A 19676-nucleotide genomic window follows, 5' to 3' on the forward strand; every position below is an offset into this window, starting at 1 on the left:
CACCTCCTCCATCACCGTGTGGTACGCTGGAGCCACTATCAGGGACAAACAGAGACTGCAGCGTGTTGTGCGCTCTGCTGAGAAGGTGATTGGCTGCAGACTCCCATCTCTGCAGGACCTGTACACCTCCAGGACACTGGGGCGTGCAGCTCGGATCTCAGCTGACCCTTCTCACCCTGGACACAGTCTGTTTGACCTGCTCCCCTCAGGCAGGAGGCTCCGGTCCATTGGCACCAGAACCTCTCGCCATAAGAACAGTTTCTTCCCCTCTGCTGTTGGACACATGAACAATAACCGTATGACTGTTCCCACCACTAACACATGACCCTACGCTGTGTTCACTGCATCATTCCATGTTTGGCACTGATCACCACCATGTATATATCTATCTACTTAGCACTTTTAATTCTTATTCTTATTTTTATTTTCATGTCTATTTAAGCGTAATTTATGACAGTATGTTTGCACTGAAGCACCGCAGCAATTTCCTAATGTTGTAAACCCGCTCAACATTTGGCAATAAAACCCTTTCTGATTCTGATTCTGATGCTAGAACCTAAAAAATAAAAGAAGCCATTTTACAGAACGTCATAGAGAAATCATTCAGAATTCCAAACACCCACTAAATTTGTCTGAGCCTCAGGGAATTCAGTCTACCTCGAGAAACGCCTATGCATGGCTGCATTAGTGCTGTTTTCACTGCACCTTTCCACTTTTTTTTTTTTCAGTGTAACCATCAGATGACAACCAAATCAAACACAGGTGATAAATGTCTGCTCATATTAAACAGAGCGTCTGATTATGTGTCAGAGTTATATTCCTCCAGCGAGGTGTAACAGATGTCTGACCAGCCAATCTGCTTAATCACACTTTTTGGAATGACATCCAGTTAGCATAGTATCCCCTGGTACATTAAGCTAAGGGACAGATTGCTTCATGCAAGTCACAAGAACATGAAATCCTAAACTGTGGGAGTGTTTTCCGTCGTTTCCTCACAAGGTATGCTTTGCCTGATTTAATTAAAATCTTTGGCTATTCAACTATGCTTATATTTCTGGGGTGCATCCCAGTCATGTGAATATACATTTTGTACTACTCAATAGATACACGCTGTTCCTGTACCCAACAACTCCAAACAAGTGATGATCTCCAGTCTGCAAGCAAGGGCACAGATGAGTAACATATCATCCAGTAATCCTATTTGGTATGATAACAGCAAATAGGATTACACCCATCCTTCCGCAGGTCTTGTATTCTGAGTGACATAGACATCCAGCCATAAGAAGTGAACTCATATGCCAAAATACTAAACTCACATGCCAAGGAGCTCTTTGACTGCAAACATTAATTCACTAAAGCATTCAGTGATATAATGAATTCAGGGCTCTTAGTTCAGATACTCCAGGAAAAAAAACCTAAACAAAACTGTCCAATCTGCATATCTGAATTAACAGATTAAACAGATCTTTAAGCTTCTTTGCTTTGATGCAGTTATCAGCTCAAATTGGATCCAGACTTTTAGGTAAAATGATTAGAAAGGTGTTTCTTCATATTACTTACTCAAAGAATGTTGTCCATCCATTTTCATTTGTCTTAGTTGCTAACAGTCCTGAGCTTCCATGGTAGGTCATTACAGCTAGCTCTTGACCCTGGGCAGCAACAGTTTTAAGGGCACTGTTAGTGCCAATGGTGAACCAGAAGGTCTGTCCATCAGGGACCATTAGCCACAGAGGCATTCCTGTTGTGTCTCTTCTGATGATCACTGTGTTTTTGTTCTTATCAGTAATGGTGCTTAGATCTCCCGATCCCGTGTATGTCAAATTGTAGAGATAGTCTCCTGTAGTCAGACTTTGTGTAAAAATGTGGCTGCCATTGGAGTCAAACAGATAGAGTTCATCATTAATGGGAGAGGACACCTCATACATACTGAGGGGATTCAGAAAAGGCTTGTTCTTGCGCACATAGCGTATACGGATGTTGCCCAGATCTGCAATGTAAAGATCTCCATCTGGACATACTGCCAGGGAAGATGGTGCATTCAGTTTAGCATCTTTGGCATAGCCTTCATCTCCAGAGTAACAATCGCAGTTGGCATCGTTCTTGCAGTCACAGCCACTTGGTGCCCCTGCAACCAAGGAGATCTCTCCATTTGTGGACACCTGTCTGACTCGGTTTATTTTCTTTTCATCTGACTCAGCAATGTACAAAACACCATTGTGAGACACAGCTAGGGCATTAGCTGACTCGAGGGTGGCATGGATGGCAACTTTGCTCAAGAGGAAATGGTCAATCCCAGGCACTTGACAGTGCATAGGACGGCCTGCTACAATACGGACTTGGTGGTTTTCAGAGATCTGGAGTACTACGTTATTGTCCAGAACATATAGGGAGTTGTCCATTGGATTCACTGCCAAGTCTGTAGGCCACTCAAGGCGCACCTACGAGGAAAAAGACACACAAAAATATAATCCTTAGGTACCAAAGAAATATACCATACTTTTATTGATCTACAGTTTTCAATTTCTACGTGGAAAAGAGCCTGAAAGGAAAACAGCGTGATTATTTAATAGCTTAAGCTGTAAGTAAAAACATTTTTAAACGATTTATTATCTGATGAGGAGGAAAATAGCTGATGTACTTTTAAAAGGTGATACACAAAAACATGATTTGTAAGATTGCAGATGATAACAACAGTGGTGAAGAAGGGCAGTGTGAGAAGAAATCATACAAATGGTAAGATTAACTGAAAAGAGCACACTGGGATGGTTCATGAGAACTGTGAACACTTAAGGACAAGGCTTCTGCATCCTTCACCCAAGTCGCTGTTTTTCCTTGCTTTGGGTTATTAATTTTGTAATGACAAGAGATTGCATGAGTCCTTGAAAAGAAACTGGAGCACACTTATCAAATGAAAGCCTACTCTGTCTCTGGCCTCCTAAATTATGACTTATTGTTCTGCTAACAATGCATCAGGCTTTTAACAAATTGGAATGATTGGCTTCATCCAATTTACTGGTCTCCCTCTCACTTATGATCCCAGTGGGATCTCTTAGAAACATAATATGAAGTGCAATATTTCAATAGAAGCCTTGGAGTTCCAACAAAGGAAACTGATTAAAACCTGGACCAAAATGCAAAGACAGACTCAGATTTAAGGTAAGATTTTACACAAAGGACCCTTTCTTTTGTTTGGTCACTTAGAGACAACTAGAAAGTAGAAACAGGAGGAAAGTTATCAAGGCTTAATAATTAGCAATAAAGAGCTAGAAATTGCATATATTTTTATTTCTGCAATATACTACTGATAAAACACCCAAGCATACAGCACTTAGGCATGAGCTAAAATGGCTGACTACCATATTAATATATTATTAAGTCAAGTAAGTAGACAGCTGAAAGACACAATGAAACATTTTGACTGTATTATGCACGGACACTGATGCACCTTGGCCATGTAGTAGGCTTTCTCCAACTGTCATTGGACAACATTGGACAAATACATTGCAATAAAAAAAGCAGGTTTCTTAAAATTTCTAGGAATATAAAAACAGTTAGCCCTATAATTCCCTTTTTCTTTTAAAATGTGGATTGCACAGAACAAAATGCACAAAATAAAATTCAGACAGCTTTTAGACATTAGCTATATTGTGCCTTTTCCTTCCTTGTTATCTCCACATATTCCTAATGTTCTAATTTAAAAGTTAACACTGAAACAATGGCATTCTGTGGCGATAATGATTTGAATAATTCTAAACTTTTTGCTCTGTTCATATTCTTGAACTCACGTCCTTTTAAAAGTGGGGCACCCGCTCACCTGTAATTGAAAAACAGATTTGAGCATTACACACCTCACATCCTATAAACCTCCTATCATCTGCCACATAATGGAAGAGGTTTATATAACAGGATGTATCCTTTGGCTACATACGACAAACAGGAGACTAGTGGATACATGTCATCTCTCAGTAAGCAGAAAATGCATTTACTTGGATAATGAAGGGTAGACTTTCAATTTCTTAAAACCTATTTCTTGTCAACACTGCTGGTTAAATATTTCATGAGCCAAGTGTGGAGAGGCTCCTGGGAGCTGCCTGTAAGGAGGTTTTCACGCCACTCTGACTGATGAGGGGATATTTCCCGAGCTGCTGTCCCATATGCTGTAACCAGATCATACCCTCCCTTTTATACAGTGGGGATGCTGTCAGAAGCGCCTGCTAGACAAAGCCGCTAACAGGAAGAAAACCAAAACATGCTCAACAGCTGAGAAAGCGAGCCGTAGATTTGTACACAACATCAAACTATTTTAAATGAAATGGAAATTGTATTAAGAATTATAATGACATGTTCCATTAGTAATCTCTGCACTCTTTGCTAGTAACAGCATGATGCTTGCCTCGAGAAGAGTAATATGTCATTATTTGAAGTCCCTCTCAGATTTGAATTGAATGTCACAGTCATAGTCTAGATAAAGCTTTCTGAAGCTGCTAACACCCCTGAAATATGTTTGAGTGATCTTGTTTTAAGACATGATTTTCCTGCATTTAAGCTCAGCGGGGAATGCAGCGAAATTTTCCAAGACTTTAAAGAAGAAAAATGGAAGGAAAATGGAAGATACTTCTAAGACAGGAACGACCCAAGGCCTTGGTAGAAAGAAAGAAAAAAACATATATGAGGTCAAAATATTGTCATTTTGCTTGATAATCAAAAGTTAAACGAAAGGTTACAGAGGTATACACTGAATTAAGAGAGAATTTAGCTGTAGCTTGCTCACTACACAGATGGCAAAGTAAGATAACAACGACCTCATCAGAGGAGAGAAAGAAATCTAATGTTATTTCTTGCCTTGGTGTGCCAGGTGTGGTAAAGCAAAAGTAATGACCACTGTGATGAGCCTTCTCCAGAGAAAGTCAGGTTCTAAGTGAGGGGTTGGGGAGTGTTTGAAGAAGGAAGCTCTGGATTAATTTTTAATGGATGCTTTTTACTGTCTGAGTGTCTCTGGCAATGCTTGTGTGATTTGTCATCATTGTAGAACTGCAGTCAGTCTGCCTGCGTCCTCGTGTTTGTGGAACTGGGATGGTGAGCATCCATAGGCACTTGTGTGTGCGACAAGGTAAAGGAGCAGCAAGCGGAGGTCAGGAGGGGGATGAAGTTCCCCCTGGGGCTGCAAATGGGCAGCTAGAGGCTTTGCTTCCTCCACTGAATACATCATTCACACACAGAAAACTCCCCACAGAAAGCAGAAGACCTGTATCCTGCATCCATACTCAACAAAATACACAAAGAGGAAAGAAACAAATGATTGCATGCATACTGAGCTGGGCTTGGACCTCAATCAAGTTCAATAACCAAGCCTCAAAATGCTCAATTCATGGAAGTAAAACTGAAACAGTTATGAATCATGTAGATGGCATATACAAATTAAAAAGATACATTTTGTAGGGGATTTTATTTACTACTGGGTAGGACTGTCAAGGAGGCAAAAACAGCTATGTATGCTAAAAGTCTGCCTTGTCACCTCCAAATGGGAAGTCAGTGAGCCACAGAGTGACCTCAGTGCAGTGTCCTTGCCTGGGGGATGTGTTCTGCATAGTGCGTGTGTGTGTGTGTATGTATACATGTGTTCATGAGCGTCAGAGTGAAGATCTGTGCATGAAGTCAAAACCACTGAGGTTAAAGGTCGTTCTTATCATTCCCCTAAAGCTGTAGGTCACTGGCACTCTGCATTTAGGAAATCGGCGCTACAAAAACCACAATGCTACTGTTTTCAGCATGATCCTGTCTTTAAAATGAATGCTTAGTGCAGATACTGTGGAAGGCCCAAGCCTGGACTGAGCCCAATTAACTGCTCATTTTCAGTTTTTATTTGTATCTGCTTTTTAACTGTGAGGTGATTTTAGCTTTCACCAGGCTTGCACGGCTTTGATTGTGTGTTGCTTTCTCAAGTTCATAATCCTACAGCACCAGTGAAAACTATGCAATTGAATCTTAACAGATAATCCTTTGGTTAATAGAATTGACCTCTCAGGTCAGAAAGGCAAGGTTTGTAGAAAAAAAAAAAATAGGTGCAGTAAAAGTTTTCAGTGTGTTTCCCTGAAACTGTCTCTTGATTAACTACAGAGTCTACAATGTTTTCTTGTCCTATTTACATATTTTTTTCATCCTGCTGCAAAATGAATTTCCTCCTGTGGGTCAAAAAATATCTAAACTGACCTGAAGTGTTTTATCATTTACGATGAATCATAGGACCAAAACTTTGCTGAAATAAACTGCACACAGGAAAAAAAGAAAATATTGAATCTTTTAGAAAGTCTTGTGGCTATATACCAAATCTAAACCAAGGCCTACAGTACTAGATGCAGGCTTGGAGAATCAAGCTGCAGAAATACCAGCTGATGTGGAGGTGTAAGCACCCTGAAAACAAGGGTCATTCAAGGAGACAGATGTAGGTTGAGAGAGAGGAAAGCACAGGTCAGTGCACAATTCCAGAGAGGTCATACCTGAGAGATGTCCATCACAGCATCACAGCTGAGAGGTCGGGCAGAGGTCAGGTCATTGAATCCCAGAAGGGTGGAGATGATACCATTCTGATCAATCCTGCGAATCATGGTCCCATCCACAAAGAAGATTACGCCGTACTTATCCACGGTAATGCCTGCAGATAAAGTCACACAATGAGAAGAAGAGGGAAATATCCTTAAATTATTCTGTTTATCTGTGACTTAATGCGAGCACAGAGCCCCACCAAATCACAATTAAGGACAGTTCACTGCAATAAAATGAAAGACTAATCATGACAATGAAAATTAATGGTAGGATTGATTTTTTTTACTCAATAAAGAAGAACAATAGAAACATCAAAATAGATGAGGAGTATTGTAAGTATTGATTCAATTATGGGGAAAACTTCATCAATGTCTTTCCCTCTTGCTATCAGCCTCAAACAACAATGAAGCTTAGTAAGCCTAGCAAGTCTCTGTATTTTTCTACTTCTCTGAAGTCTGACAAATATCATTGAAAGAAATATGGACCTCATATTTTCAGTAATTACAGCAAACCGCTCTCTTTTTCAATGCAAAGCACGGCTATAGATATGCACATTTCACAGGGGCTCTTTCAGCAAATATGACTCATAATGGCATCACAGTAGAGGACAAAGAATAAGCATGTGATTGAATGACTAATGCTTCATGCCCATATGGAAGCAACACAAAAAAGATCCCGGAAACTCACAGAAAGACATGCTGTTAAAAATAACTAGCTAGTTAGCTGCACATTTGGGGTTACAGCTGAAGGCAAAAGCTTACTTCAGAAAAGGTTAGAAATAAAAAAAACAAAACTGACAACTGACTTGAAACTATATCAATTTTAATAACATCTATGTAATACCTCTGGGGTTAGTAAGGGTGGCCTCAACAGCCTTTCCTCCATCCCCGCAGCGAGCGTCATCATATGGGAGACACTGGTCACCAGTGCCTGCCACCAGCTCCAGATTCTTGGCCACATCTTTCACAACATTCAGCGATTTAACCTTGAACACTTTCCTGCTGCTGGTGTCTGAAAGGTACACGGCATTGTTCACTGGACTGGTGGCCAGGTAGTACTTATGTGCAGGGCTGTTGCTGATAGGAGGGAAAAGAGAGGAAGAGGCTCAAGTCAATAAAGCTGGAAGGGCTACAGCTCTTTCAATAAGAAACACTGTGTAATACAATTAAAATGGATTCAAAAGCCATTTAGAGAGTCAATTGGGCACAATTACAGTTTATACCCAGGACAAAGAAAACAGAATGAGATTAAACATGCTAAAATAAAAATGAGATTAAACATGACATAATAATGCGGCTTAGGACTCACGCAGTCAGCTTAGTAAGAAAAGCGTGTTTTGAAAAGGGAGTGAAATTACCAGTGTATCTACATCTATATGTCTGTGTCGACCTTTAAATACAGTGTATGAGTGTGTGTGTAATAGTGCACATATTATTGAAGAAATAGTAATGTAGTAGAGAAATAAGGGTGGGGAGTGGTGCTAAAATTTATGACCCGAGAAATTCCTTTGATATAAGCTGAAAACGATACAAATAATTATGTTTTTTATTTTACATTGGAACTTTTTAAAAATACAAACAAAAATGCATGACTGAACTAGGGATCCAAACACATTATGCATCCATCAGGCTGATATTCTAGCACAGAAAAATATCCTATTAAAATCCCAGCCAAGTCAACAATGCCATCCTTCACATCCATACAAACATATCCACAGGAGGTTGCCCAACCTGACAGACAAGACAATAGAACCAAATATAACCAATCCTGCTGCGGCAGGATGCATACAACCTACTGATGTACTCCAGTCAGGATAGGTGACAGAAAACACAGATAGCTGTAGACAAATCCACAGTAGTGCAAATTAGGATGACAAAGAATAATATTTCCATTAAAATTACACTTCTGCTTACTATAAACATAAGCTCACGGTGATAAATCAAAGCATGGAAGATTGGAAGCAAGACCAATTACATTTTACTATGCACACGCCAGATGCTAGAAACTTCTTAAACCGTGTTATTTTAAAGTGATTTTACAGCCTTGGCTCTGCTTCCATAAATATGATTCATTGCATAAATGTTACTGAGGTTAAAGGTCTTTTCTTTTCAAGTGCTGACTGACACACTTTATTTGTTAGTTCATGTCAGAAAATGTATGGAAAAAAAAAAAAAATCAGACAAATCCAGAAAACTGAAAGTTAAATTAAAAGCTTACATCAAAATAAAAATAAATTATTAAAAAGTCCCATTTTAACTGTCTGTTGACTAATTCTACTACTAATTTAGGAGAAAAACAAAACAAAGGAACATGTAACCAGCTTAGCAATGAGTTTGCTGCCACCTTAAAGATGACCAGATGTATAAGAGCAGGATACAGCACAGTTCTGCCAGACCTGATAAGCATTATGGAAAACCCTGTCAGCTGGACATCATTCAAAGTGGATTAAGACAGTATTTCAAATATAACCTTCAGGGTTCTTTTAGGGGTTTATGGTCAGTGTGACAGTGCCAAAGCGTACATTTTTAACACACAACGAGAAGAAAGACAAGTGGGTGTGTGGAATTGTCGTCTCCAGTACATAATTTTAGGTGACAATTGACCTTCAATGAATCAGTGATGACAGGGCTTTGCAGCAAACCTCAGGCACACATGTCACAAACTGCCCGCTGACCTAGTTGACTGATATGATGCACTTCAGTATACTCCAGGTACAATTGGCTGGCTTAGAGAAACGACTGCTGTCTGAGAGTAGGTCAATGGCAAATCTCAATGACTGGCTTTGCATTCTATCTGCCATGTGCAATCAGCTGATACCTTATCAGCTCCTAGGCGCATGTAAAACAGTATTGGTCCCCCATAGTGTTTGAAACTATGAGGTGTTATTCTCTGACCTTGAGCTATGGCCATATACCCCATCTATATTCACTGACAACATCTAGTTTGTAGAAGATAATTGGATTTTGCGGCATGGCGTCGTGGAAATGGTTGGAGCGGATTGGGACATCCTTAGTAGGGGGTCAATGAACACTGCAGTAACATCACCCACCTCCCACTCCTATCGCTAACTCACACATGAACAGGAGGCAGCCGCCCATTTTATACAGACACATGCTGTGTTTTCCTGGACAAATCTCCTTTTCAATATGCAAATGTGTTTGGTGTGCTGAGGGACGGGGCTTGTTCTAGCAAAGAAATCTATGCGATGTCTAAGTTAATGTACAGAAGCATAATAAAAGTAATATTTCTGTTATGCAGAAGACAGATACAGAAAAAAGCAAGAGAGAGAGATTCTGAGTTTTTTGTTAGTATGTTCATCCTCTTGGAAACAGAGGCCAGTGACCAGCATCACAAGGCTTTTCATCCACAAGTTGACTAACTGTTCCCCAGCTAAAGTCATGACCCTGTGATAGAAAATCAATCAATAGCCCTTTGCCTGAGACACAGTATCTAAAGACAGCACACAGAGATTTCCCTTGCCACCACCTGCCATGGAAAATAAAGTCTCTGTATCTTAAGCCAGTGATAAAATCAACACTGAGTTGCCATTTTAGCAGAATCAGCTACTGTAGCTAGGTATGCACACCAAATGAGACATTATCTTCTGTTTAATCCTGCAATCATTTGCCTGCAACATGCACTACTGTTAACTTGTCTTTTATAATAGATGTTATATAAATAGGGATATATATTTATAGTACATATTCTCTTTACGATTATGAAATTACATTTAAGACTCTCCAACACTGTCAAAAACTGTCCCATACTGAAATGTTAATTATTTTTTTGAGGTGCACTTTTGCCTTTATTGGTTAGTGGAGCACTGAAGATACACAGGAAAGTAGAAAAGGGGAAGGTATGTGGCAAATGGACAAAGGTCTGACTTGAACCTGGGCTTCTACACTCATATTGCTGCATGCTCACCCACCCAGCTGCCCACTTCTTTAACAACTCGAATGCTCCCAAATGATTTCATTTTAGAAGAACTAAGGAGAAAGCCTAGAAATTAAGCAAACTTAGAGTTAATAAACTGTGCTTTCATGTAAATTATCTGGTTTAATCCAAACAAATCTTTCAGAACAAATGAAAATGAACCATAGTTTGAATTGTTTCTTGAGTGAAAACATCTTTTGAATGTTTTCAGAACCAGGAAAAGGGAAAAAAGATCCAAGAAAAAACATAGGAAGAGGAAAGACCAAGATTGTAGGATACGGCGAGCATTTTCCAGGTGTTGTTGGAGAGAATGAGAGGGAGTGAGAAGATTTTCCCCGAAGATTAAAACAAATGCAGCTGCAAAATGCAAACATTGTATAAAACGATAATCACTCAGCTCGTTTAATTTTTTACCATTCACTCTAATATTAACAGAATGGTACCTGCTGCACTTACATCAGCTGATATAGACAGCTGTTGACAGGTTTGGCCTTTGTAAAATGTGTAAAAAGACCAATATCTCGAACTTTATTAAGATAAATATAATTTTTTTTATTAATTTGGTGACTGGGCTGTACCCTTTTTTAAAAATTAGCAAATACTGTGTGGCTTACCTATGCCTGAAGTCTTTATTTCTGTGAAGGTTTACCAAAAGAAGCAGAAATGAGAAAGGAAGAGAAAGGAAAGAAAGTGTTAGTTGATAGTAGATGGAATTAAAAAGTAGTAGGCATTCTTAATCAAAAGGGAAGCATGAATAAACATTATTTCAATTTTTTTTTTTTTAATCGACTCAACCTTCTCCTTGGGAGCATTAGGAAATTAATCTTTCCTTAACATTTTCTGTTAAGACCTTATTACATCCTCTACGTCCCTTATGAGATCCAAACTCCAGCTGATACAGGTGAATCAGAGAGGCAGAACCATCAATCCTTTGCCTTTAGGGCATTTCTGTCTATCTCGATCGACCTCTGTGGTTTATGACCTGTATACAAGCCCATCTGAGCTCATGGTCCTGAGCGAAAGTAAGTAGGCTACTCTTCCGTTACCTGAGCTCCAGGACGCTGGTGACATTCCCTGTGGTGAAAATCCTCCTCACATAGTTGAAGTCACCCACGTACAGACTTCCATCTGAGCCACAAGCCAGAGCAACAGGGGCCATCAGCTTGTTTCCGTCAGCAAGGCCATTACAGCTAGGGCAGGAGATGCTGCGCCTCCGCCCATTCCCCATCACGCTGCCGATTACAGGAGGCTGCTGGGAGATGAAGACGTTCTCTCCGTTGCCCATGTGAAGAATACCTGATGAGGGTACAGAAAAGAAACAGCTTATTTAGGTTAAGGAGAACAAGGAGGGTGAGCACAAAGCAGCATGGCCCGCTGTTAGTGGAAAACATTTTACAATTTTGGTTAGAGGTTAAGTTAAACCAGCTTTTTTTCCCAATTGTCATTGAAAGCAGTGTTTCCAAAAAAAAAAAAAAAAAAAACTAGGGGAGTGTATTGAAACTTTTTTTTCCAGCTATAACAAACTGCCTGATTTAATTAAATTTACATGTTTGAAAGAACCCTGAGAAATGATGTGTACAAACCCATCCCACCCGAACATGCTAGTCTGTATCAACAGCTACAAAGCTAAAAAAATATATACATCTTGTCATTATACTTTTGATACATCTCAATTTAACTTGCATTATTTCTATACAGTGCTTAACAAATTTATTAGACCACCTTTGTACTCACCCATGAAGTAAAGTTTTATTTTAATAAAAAACATGTCAAGACACACTCCAAAACACCTCCAGTAATCTGCAGATGAACAGAGAATCTATAGAGAATAGATTTCCAATCTGGCGTTGAGCAGCACAGAAGTTCATATAAATAATTTTGAAAATTCCATGTCATAAAATTTAATTGATCAATTAAGGTCCTCGAGCGGCTTGATGTGAGTGTAATGAAGTTCAGAACAAGTGGATTAAAATGGGATTCGTACTGAATGCTTTCATATTTCTGCTTGATGGATAAGCAGTTTGCTTATGCTAACGTGATACCAATGGGAATTTGGTGAGCTGAGCCTGTTCCACTGCTCTAACTCTTTGAGTTCCTGTCTCAATAGTGGTTCAAGGTAGCTTAATGCAGTTTAAAAGCTATATTGGATGAAGGATTTAAGGGAAAGTGTAAGTCAATACACAGATAAGCATTTGATGTGATTTTAAATAGGACTGTGTGTGTACCTCTATTAACTAGAGCCATGAAAATTGCACTGAGTGCCTGGGATTGCAATAAGAGGTCGTCTTGGTGGATGAAAACACGGGCACAATTTCACAGCGAAATAGGAACCAAGAAACCCTTGGCACAAGCATAATCTCTTGGAGCGAGAAAATTATCACACAGGCACAATCACAAAAAAGAAAAGAAATCCAAACAAGAAAACCCAAAAGAAAACAAATATATATATATTTGTTTTCTTTTTTAACCTATTTTTCTATCTTCACCAGCTTTGCGGCAAACAAAATTAAATCAATAAGAATATAGCAGATGTGCAAGCATTCACATATGTACTTGCATGCACACTTTTTTTTAACATTAGTGTTGCCAATCTGCTCTTGGAAAATTGTCAAATATGTAAATGTAAAGATGTTGCTGCTGCCCAATCAATGTAATCATATTTGAAATTCAGCATCTGCATGCCTGTCTTAGTTTTGCTGCATCTGATGGTACTTAGTGACCTGAGATCTTTGAGCAGCACAACATTTGGTCTATCAGAAGAGATCAGCCAAGCATCCCCTTCCTGGGACGTGATTTAATCTTAGGGACTGCTGCTGCTGGGAGTAGCAGGCTGATAGCAATTAAATTAGGGATGATTCTAAAAATGCTGGGCACGAACAAGACATGAAGGTGCCAAAAGAGGGGGTGACTGGAGGAACTGGCAGTGCTGGTGATGAGGGCAGTTCTCGCCTTCGTCTGGACTCCACTTTCAGGCTCAGCAGGTTTAGCGTGACAGATCAAAATGCCACCTTCGTGAGCACTTTTCAAGTATGCTTCATCTCCTCTGATGAGTCCTCCCAGACACAAACAGACACTGAAGCCTAGCTAGTGACAGGTGCTGCACAAAGTTATTTCTACTACTGCCTTTTAGGAGTTATTTGATGGCAATAAGAAAATTGACCTCCCTCACCTAAAAACGGATGGAGGGAATAAAAAGTGAGATCTATCAAGGGCTACATGACACTGCTGAATGGAATAAAGCCTAAAAATGCTACAGGCAGGGAGGACAGTTTTATGTTACATTAAAAGCATCGTCTAAAGCACGTGGTGGAACCAGTGGCACTTCTTCTTATCTACTCTTTTCGGCACATTCAGGATGACGCGCAAAATATAAAAAAGGACAGGCAAACCTAAAATATACACTTTTGTACAAAATGTACTATTTTTAAATGGGGTCCTGATAGCAACATTTTTGCCAATGTGACCCTATGCTTTTACTACCATCACAAGACTTAGATGTCTTGTTTTGTTTTTTAACAGCAGCTAAGTGAAAAGAACAAAAATCCAAGACATATTTTTCTGTCATTTCTGTTCGCCTTGCTTCTGTCTTCTGCTCTGTTCATTGTGTTGGGAGTTTCACCATGTGGAGGCTCTCCCACACAGACATATACCAAGTGACAGCAGAAAACAAAAGAAGAAGAGGATATTGTTATTTGTGGACATATGTATATTTTAGAATATACATTTTAGTACTCCAGCTGTCTGAATATTATTAAACATTAAAATCTTAACAGCCTTCGAAGGACGCACTTGCATTGCTATGCTATTAATATATTATTTGTGGCATAAACTGTTTATATCAACAATAATCATTTATCGCAGTTATATCTGGGGCAATATATCATCCAACTAAATCAGTATTCTAAGAGGCCTGTGTACAGTATGGGTGAACCAAATACAAAAAAATTAACACAGCCTGTCATGGATGCAGGTTCAAGGACCCAGAGGAGAATCGGGATGCAGACTGTTTAAACAGAAGGTGTGCCAGTTGCAGAGTTCAAAAACAGAGTCCAAAAATAAGAAGCCAAGAAAATCCAAACAAACCCAGGAGACCATGGAGGGGGGAGAAAAAAAAACACTAGAGGAGCTTAACAGACACTGCAACAAAGACTGAGGGGGAAGGCTGGATTATTTGTACACATGGAGGTGATTCGGGAAGTGGAGACAGCTGGGGCGAACTAGACACAGGTGTAGACAATCAAGACGAAGTAAAACTAAGCACAAAGCACAGGAGACTAACTTCCAAAGTAAAACAGGAACTAACTCAGAGAAAAGTACAACAAAATAACACACTCCATAAACTTGACAAGAACTTAAAGGTTTAAAATACAAGAGCGCAAAAAGGTTGAACCCTCAAGTGAATAAACAAGGACAAACTATACAATCAAATCAAACAGAAAACACCTGAAGACGAATAAGAGCTTAGAACTCCAAACAATATACTAAAACTTGACACACAAGGAGTTAGCAGAGGTTAAGTAACGCAGAATGCGAGGAACCAAAATACAAATAACCCTAACCTGCTTTCAAAAGAAACAAGATTAAGAGATTGAGATTAATGCACAAACCCCCACAATGAACCAATAGATCGTGATCCAGGTACATCTTCTTAAAATTAAGATATGTTGTGGGATAAAGTTATATTTTGAAGGCTAATTGGGTACCAATATGTTTAAACATCTGAATTCAATATCAATACTGTAAACTGTATGATTAATGCAATGGTAATGATGATGATTATTAACAATAGCAGTAAAATAATTTCCCTGATCTCCACAAATACTTTAATAAAGAAGCTGTTGAAAGGGTGCTTGCATAGCTCACTGGCTTAGCAGGCGACCGATATGCCAAAGGCAAGTGCAGGCCGTTTCCTTTATGTAGTTCTTTTCACCTTCATCTACTGTACTCTGTTTTTGTCCAAGGGCTACAGTATGTTACTGTCCAAAATAAAGATGAAATGCCCCAAAACAAGTTTTTTTAAAAAAGAGAAGTTATTAAAACAAAAAATATATGAAAAGGAACAACTGGCTGACTCACCACTCTGGATATTTAAAGCATGGTGCTTGTCTATTGTCCACCCTCCCAGTTTTGAGGCAATGGTTTCGTAGCCCTGTAGTACAGCGGTCCTCTTCTCCCATAGAATAAGGTCTGGGCATGACTCATACTCAAAACCAACTGAAACTATGGAACAAAACAAAGATAAAATAGTAAAAAAAATGTGTGTTCTCTGGATAAAAGAAAATCATATCAGTATAGTCAAAAATAATTTTTGTCATCGCTTACCAAAAGCTTCGGACAAGCCATAGACCTTCTGGCTGTAGACATCTGTCTTGTCCCACACAAAGTCATACGAGAGATTTGGGGCTGCAGGAAACCACTTTCTGAAAAGCCTGCCTTCCACAGCCACCATGAGGTGAACTTTCATCAGGTTAAAAGGGATTAAGGAGTGGGTGAGAGTAACCCTTAGCACTGACTTGTAACCTGGGGTCCTGCTGCTTAAATAGCCGAGTCTCATTTCCGTTCCAGGTATAGGTACTTCTTCCTCCAGAGACTATGAAAAGAAAAACAAAGCTTATTAAATATAGAAAAGCATCGATCCTGATAGAAGGTGACATGTTATAAATTCTGTCCTCACATTTGAGGTAACAATGTTCCACTGTTTTTTTTTTTTTTGCTGTTCTTGTTTTACACAAAATATCAGCTTGTCAGTCTGTTGGTCAATGGCCACTGCAGCCATTATTTTTTTAGCCTTGCCTCCAACCACATCTATGGACCCAAGGGAGACTGGAAACACTAATTAGAGGACAATTATGCTCATGCGTTACATGGCATAGGATGAAGAATTTCTTCATTATGTATTCCAATGAGAATTTTCCATAATTGATTTCAAAATAGCAAGTCCTCCATTAGGATGGTAGTCTTTTCTATGAAATCCATATCGCAGTTACGTAACCTGTGTGCTCTTGGGCTCAGAGGCTGCCAAGGCCAATAATATATAGAATAATAAAAGTTAGCTTAGTAAGATGCTGTTGCCTTTAGAAATTTTAGCTGGGGTCAGACCTGTAACAACAGTGGGCCAGCATTCATAGACTGTAGAGCGTTCGCAATGAGGATCAAGGGTCGACAGCAGTAGTTTGGTTAACCAATTCCTGTCTTCTATAATTGAATCGCCTCTTTCCATAGTACAAAACAAGATTCAGAGTACTAATCAAAACAGGTACTTTAACTGTTATAGGTCAGATGACTTTAATGTGTGTTTTTTTTTTTAATTATTCAAACAGGGCAGCTATTCATGGTTGACTTATCAGGATTCCTTTTTACAACTGTAAATGGGATGATGTCCCTGTACACGGAGCAGCAAAGACAAGGTGACTATAAATAAACTCAACTCAGACTAAATTCCCTGATATGCCATAAATCTTACGAAGCAAACTGGGAGGCAGAGTAATGAGAGAAGTGCAGAGATACCTGCTAGAAATACAGGAGCCGCACAAACAGTTCGACAACATAGGTCACCAACACAGAAGTCCAAATAGATGCTTACATCAAAAAGCCTCATGTAGATAAACTTGTATGCATAACTGTAAGATGCAAATCCTTCCTAGAGGTATTTATATGCATAAACTGGATGACTACTCTACAGTAACAACTGTTTCTGTGGATAAGATAATAATCATCACTCTGCAGTTAGGTACAATGTATATTGTAATGTAATGTAATGTAATTACCCAAATTTTACAGGCCAATTACACTTGAGTGATAAAAATCAAAGCACTGAGTCACTGTTATATTTATACTTGAAAAATAGTCTGTAGCTGTGCGGCATGAATCATTTGCAGGAAAGACCCATATGCATTAGAACCTGCAGGGCAGGGACAGAGCATCACCTGGATTTCAGGTACAACATTCCCTCTTTCAGCACAGGACCCAGCGAATGCGGTGAGCGGCGCTGGGGACACTACAGGGCTGGGCCTGGTAAAGCTGCTCAGGTCACAGCTAGGGATGTCATTCTCCTCATGCCGCATCACGATGGTATCCATGACAAAGAAACGTCCCCATGGCAACCAGAGTGTGTGCTCCTGGGTGATGAATGGAGCGCGTTCAAAGTGCAGGGCTATGGCTATGCCCCCATTGGTCACCAAGTCAAAACTGGAACACAGATGTGCACAATGTCAAAGAAAATTAACTGATTGTCTTACTTTTGGATGAATTAAAATAAATACAGTGAAAATTCCCATTCCCAATTTATACTATTTGTTTTGTGTTGTGCATCAAGCCTCTGTTGTGAACACGACACATTTGTTATTCTCTATTTAAAGGGTAAAAGAGATTAATCAGTAATAAATTCAAAATGTTATTTTTTTTAAAAAGTTAAAGAAAGGATGCTTTGAACTGCTTTGAATCATCTCTGTTACACAATGGAGCAGATACAATATGATTATAGATCACAATGTAAAAATGGAGGTTTCCTTGGTTTAATAATCTTAACATTTTATTTGAAGAATGCAAAGTAGCAGATTACAGGCGTGACTGTTTCACTCCAATTACCATGTAATGTGCTGCTCCTGTGCTCACATGTGTACTGTAAATGAGAGAGAGAGGTTTGTGCCGAGGGATGGAGGCAGCCGCCAGTACTTTATTGATCTCTTAGACGAAGGCTGTCCACTCTAACATCAGTCTAAAAGCCCTGCAATGCAATCCCATCTGCTGTTGCATTAAAGGGTCTCTGCCTCTGGACTGACCTGACTGTGTCTCAGTAAACAGGCTACATTTTGGCAGCGTCATCACCTCTAACTGCTGCATGGTACCTGCACCTGGACTAGACTTTTGCAGCTTTTGTCACTTCTCTCTAAGAGCCAATTAGCACCTGGTCACCTACAGGCCCCTGGGACAGGCAAACACTCTCTCTCTCTCACACACACACACACACACACACACACACACACACACACACACACACACACACACACACACACACACACACACTCAGAGTTTTTCCTCAAATTACAGATACAGAAGTAAGTTTAAATAGTGCCATGTAAAATGGGCAAACTCCCTCTTGGTTTAAGCTTCTATATAAAGAACTCGCTCAGTCTAACTTCCCTTGAGGGTAAACATCTGATTGGCTGTGGTGATAAACAACAACTTGGTCCGCCCTTGATGTTTTGCCCTTGGCTGGGAGCAAGCAAAGTGAGCTTCTTCATCAGTCTCGAGTCTGCAGAGCAAGGCTCTCGTAGTACTCATGCAGCTGTGATCCATCAGTACCCATGCAGTTGCATTCAGTCTGTAGCATGCCTGGCAGGCTTGGGCCACGCAAACTCCAAATACTTCTGGACTACCATGGGCAGCATAGGCGATCGATGAAGAGATTCACTGGCTATTATCAATCATGACAATAGCCTTAAGGAACAAAATGATTACATTACCTACAGAAGGTTACCGCCTTGTGCCCTTTGGAAATGCATCAAACTAAGAAAGTTAACTACATTTTTACTCATTTGCCAGCTAATGAGCAATATAACAGTATATTTATAATGGACTGCATGACGTCTACTTAGGTTAAAGTGAGCCAAGGTCAGAGCAAAAAGTTAGTAAGAATAAACACAGACTGTAAAACTACAAGTTCTCCCGTAAAGACGCTCACAAGTACCCCAATAATGTAATGAGCTTAAACCCATGTCAGCATTTTTCTCATTAATAGAGAAAAGCTTAAAAGCGAATAGGTCTGTCTTAATGCTCAGCCAATCAGAAAATAGCTACACAGTTGTAAAGAAACTAAACTAACCTCTTTTGTTTAGGCCTGAAAACTTTCCCAGATAGTGGAAAAGGTAATTTAAAAAACTAAGCCCTTGGACAATAAAGAACACATCATAAAAATGAGTTGAGACAGCTTTCCCATTTCTAAGTGGCTGAACAGGTGCATTTCTGATTTCACGCTGCACTGAGCCTGTTTACAGTGATTGCAGGGGAGTTGCAGGAGACTGGGCATGTTTACAGGGGAACCTGGGAGATGGAGTAGTGTTTACACATATGCTGGAAGGTAGAAAAGAGTATGGAGCTTTGCAAAGAAAAAAGTGACTGATGCATAAGAAAAAAAATGGGACACGCATAAATGGAAAAAGGATAGAGATGAGGAAAGTCAGTGCAGTGGAAAGGACATG

At 39.6% G+C, this 19676-nt stretch overlaps 1 protein-coding gene across 15 annotated transcripts in view; it reads right to left on the reverse strand.

Moving 5' to 3' along the window:
• tenm4 (teneurin transmembrane protein 4) overlaps window positions 1-19676 on the reverse strand; it is a 145748-nt gene that overhangs the window by 21210 nt on the left and 104862 nt on the right. For 10 of the 15 annotated variants that reach the window (XM_040037450.1, XM_040037446.1, XM_040037456.1 and 7 more), the window contains 8 exons: window positions 17403-17664; window positions 15799-16066; window positions 15553-15696; window positions 11523-11772; window positions 11091-11111; window positions 7387-7619; window positions 6498-6652; window positions 1561-2438 (listed from right to left, as the gene is read on the reverse strand). In XM_040037450.1, the coding sequence (XP_039893384.1) occupies window positions 1561-2438; window positions 6498-6652; window positions 7387-7619; window positions 11091-11111; window positions 11523-11772; window positions 15553-15696; window positions 15799-16066; window positions 17403-17664 (2211 nt within the window). The remainder of the gene's footprint in view (window positions 1-1560; window positions 2439-6497; window positions 6653-7386; window positions 7620-11090; window positions 11112-11522; window positions 11773-15552; window positions 15697-15798; window positions 16067-17402; window positions 17665-19676) is intronic. The other 5 variants (XM_040037452.1, XM_040037449.1, XM_040037460.1 and 2 more) reach the window with 1 other exon arrangement.

Source organism: Simochromis diagramma, unplaced genomic scaffold, assembly GCF_900408965.1.
Source record: "Simochromis diagramma unplaced genomic scaffold, fSimDia1.1 OVJJ01000463.1, whole genome shotgun sequence".
In the NCBI taxonomy this organism is placed as follows: Eukaryota; Metazoa; Chordata; class Actinopteri; order Cichliformes; family Cichlidae; genus Simochromis; species Simochromis diagramma.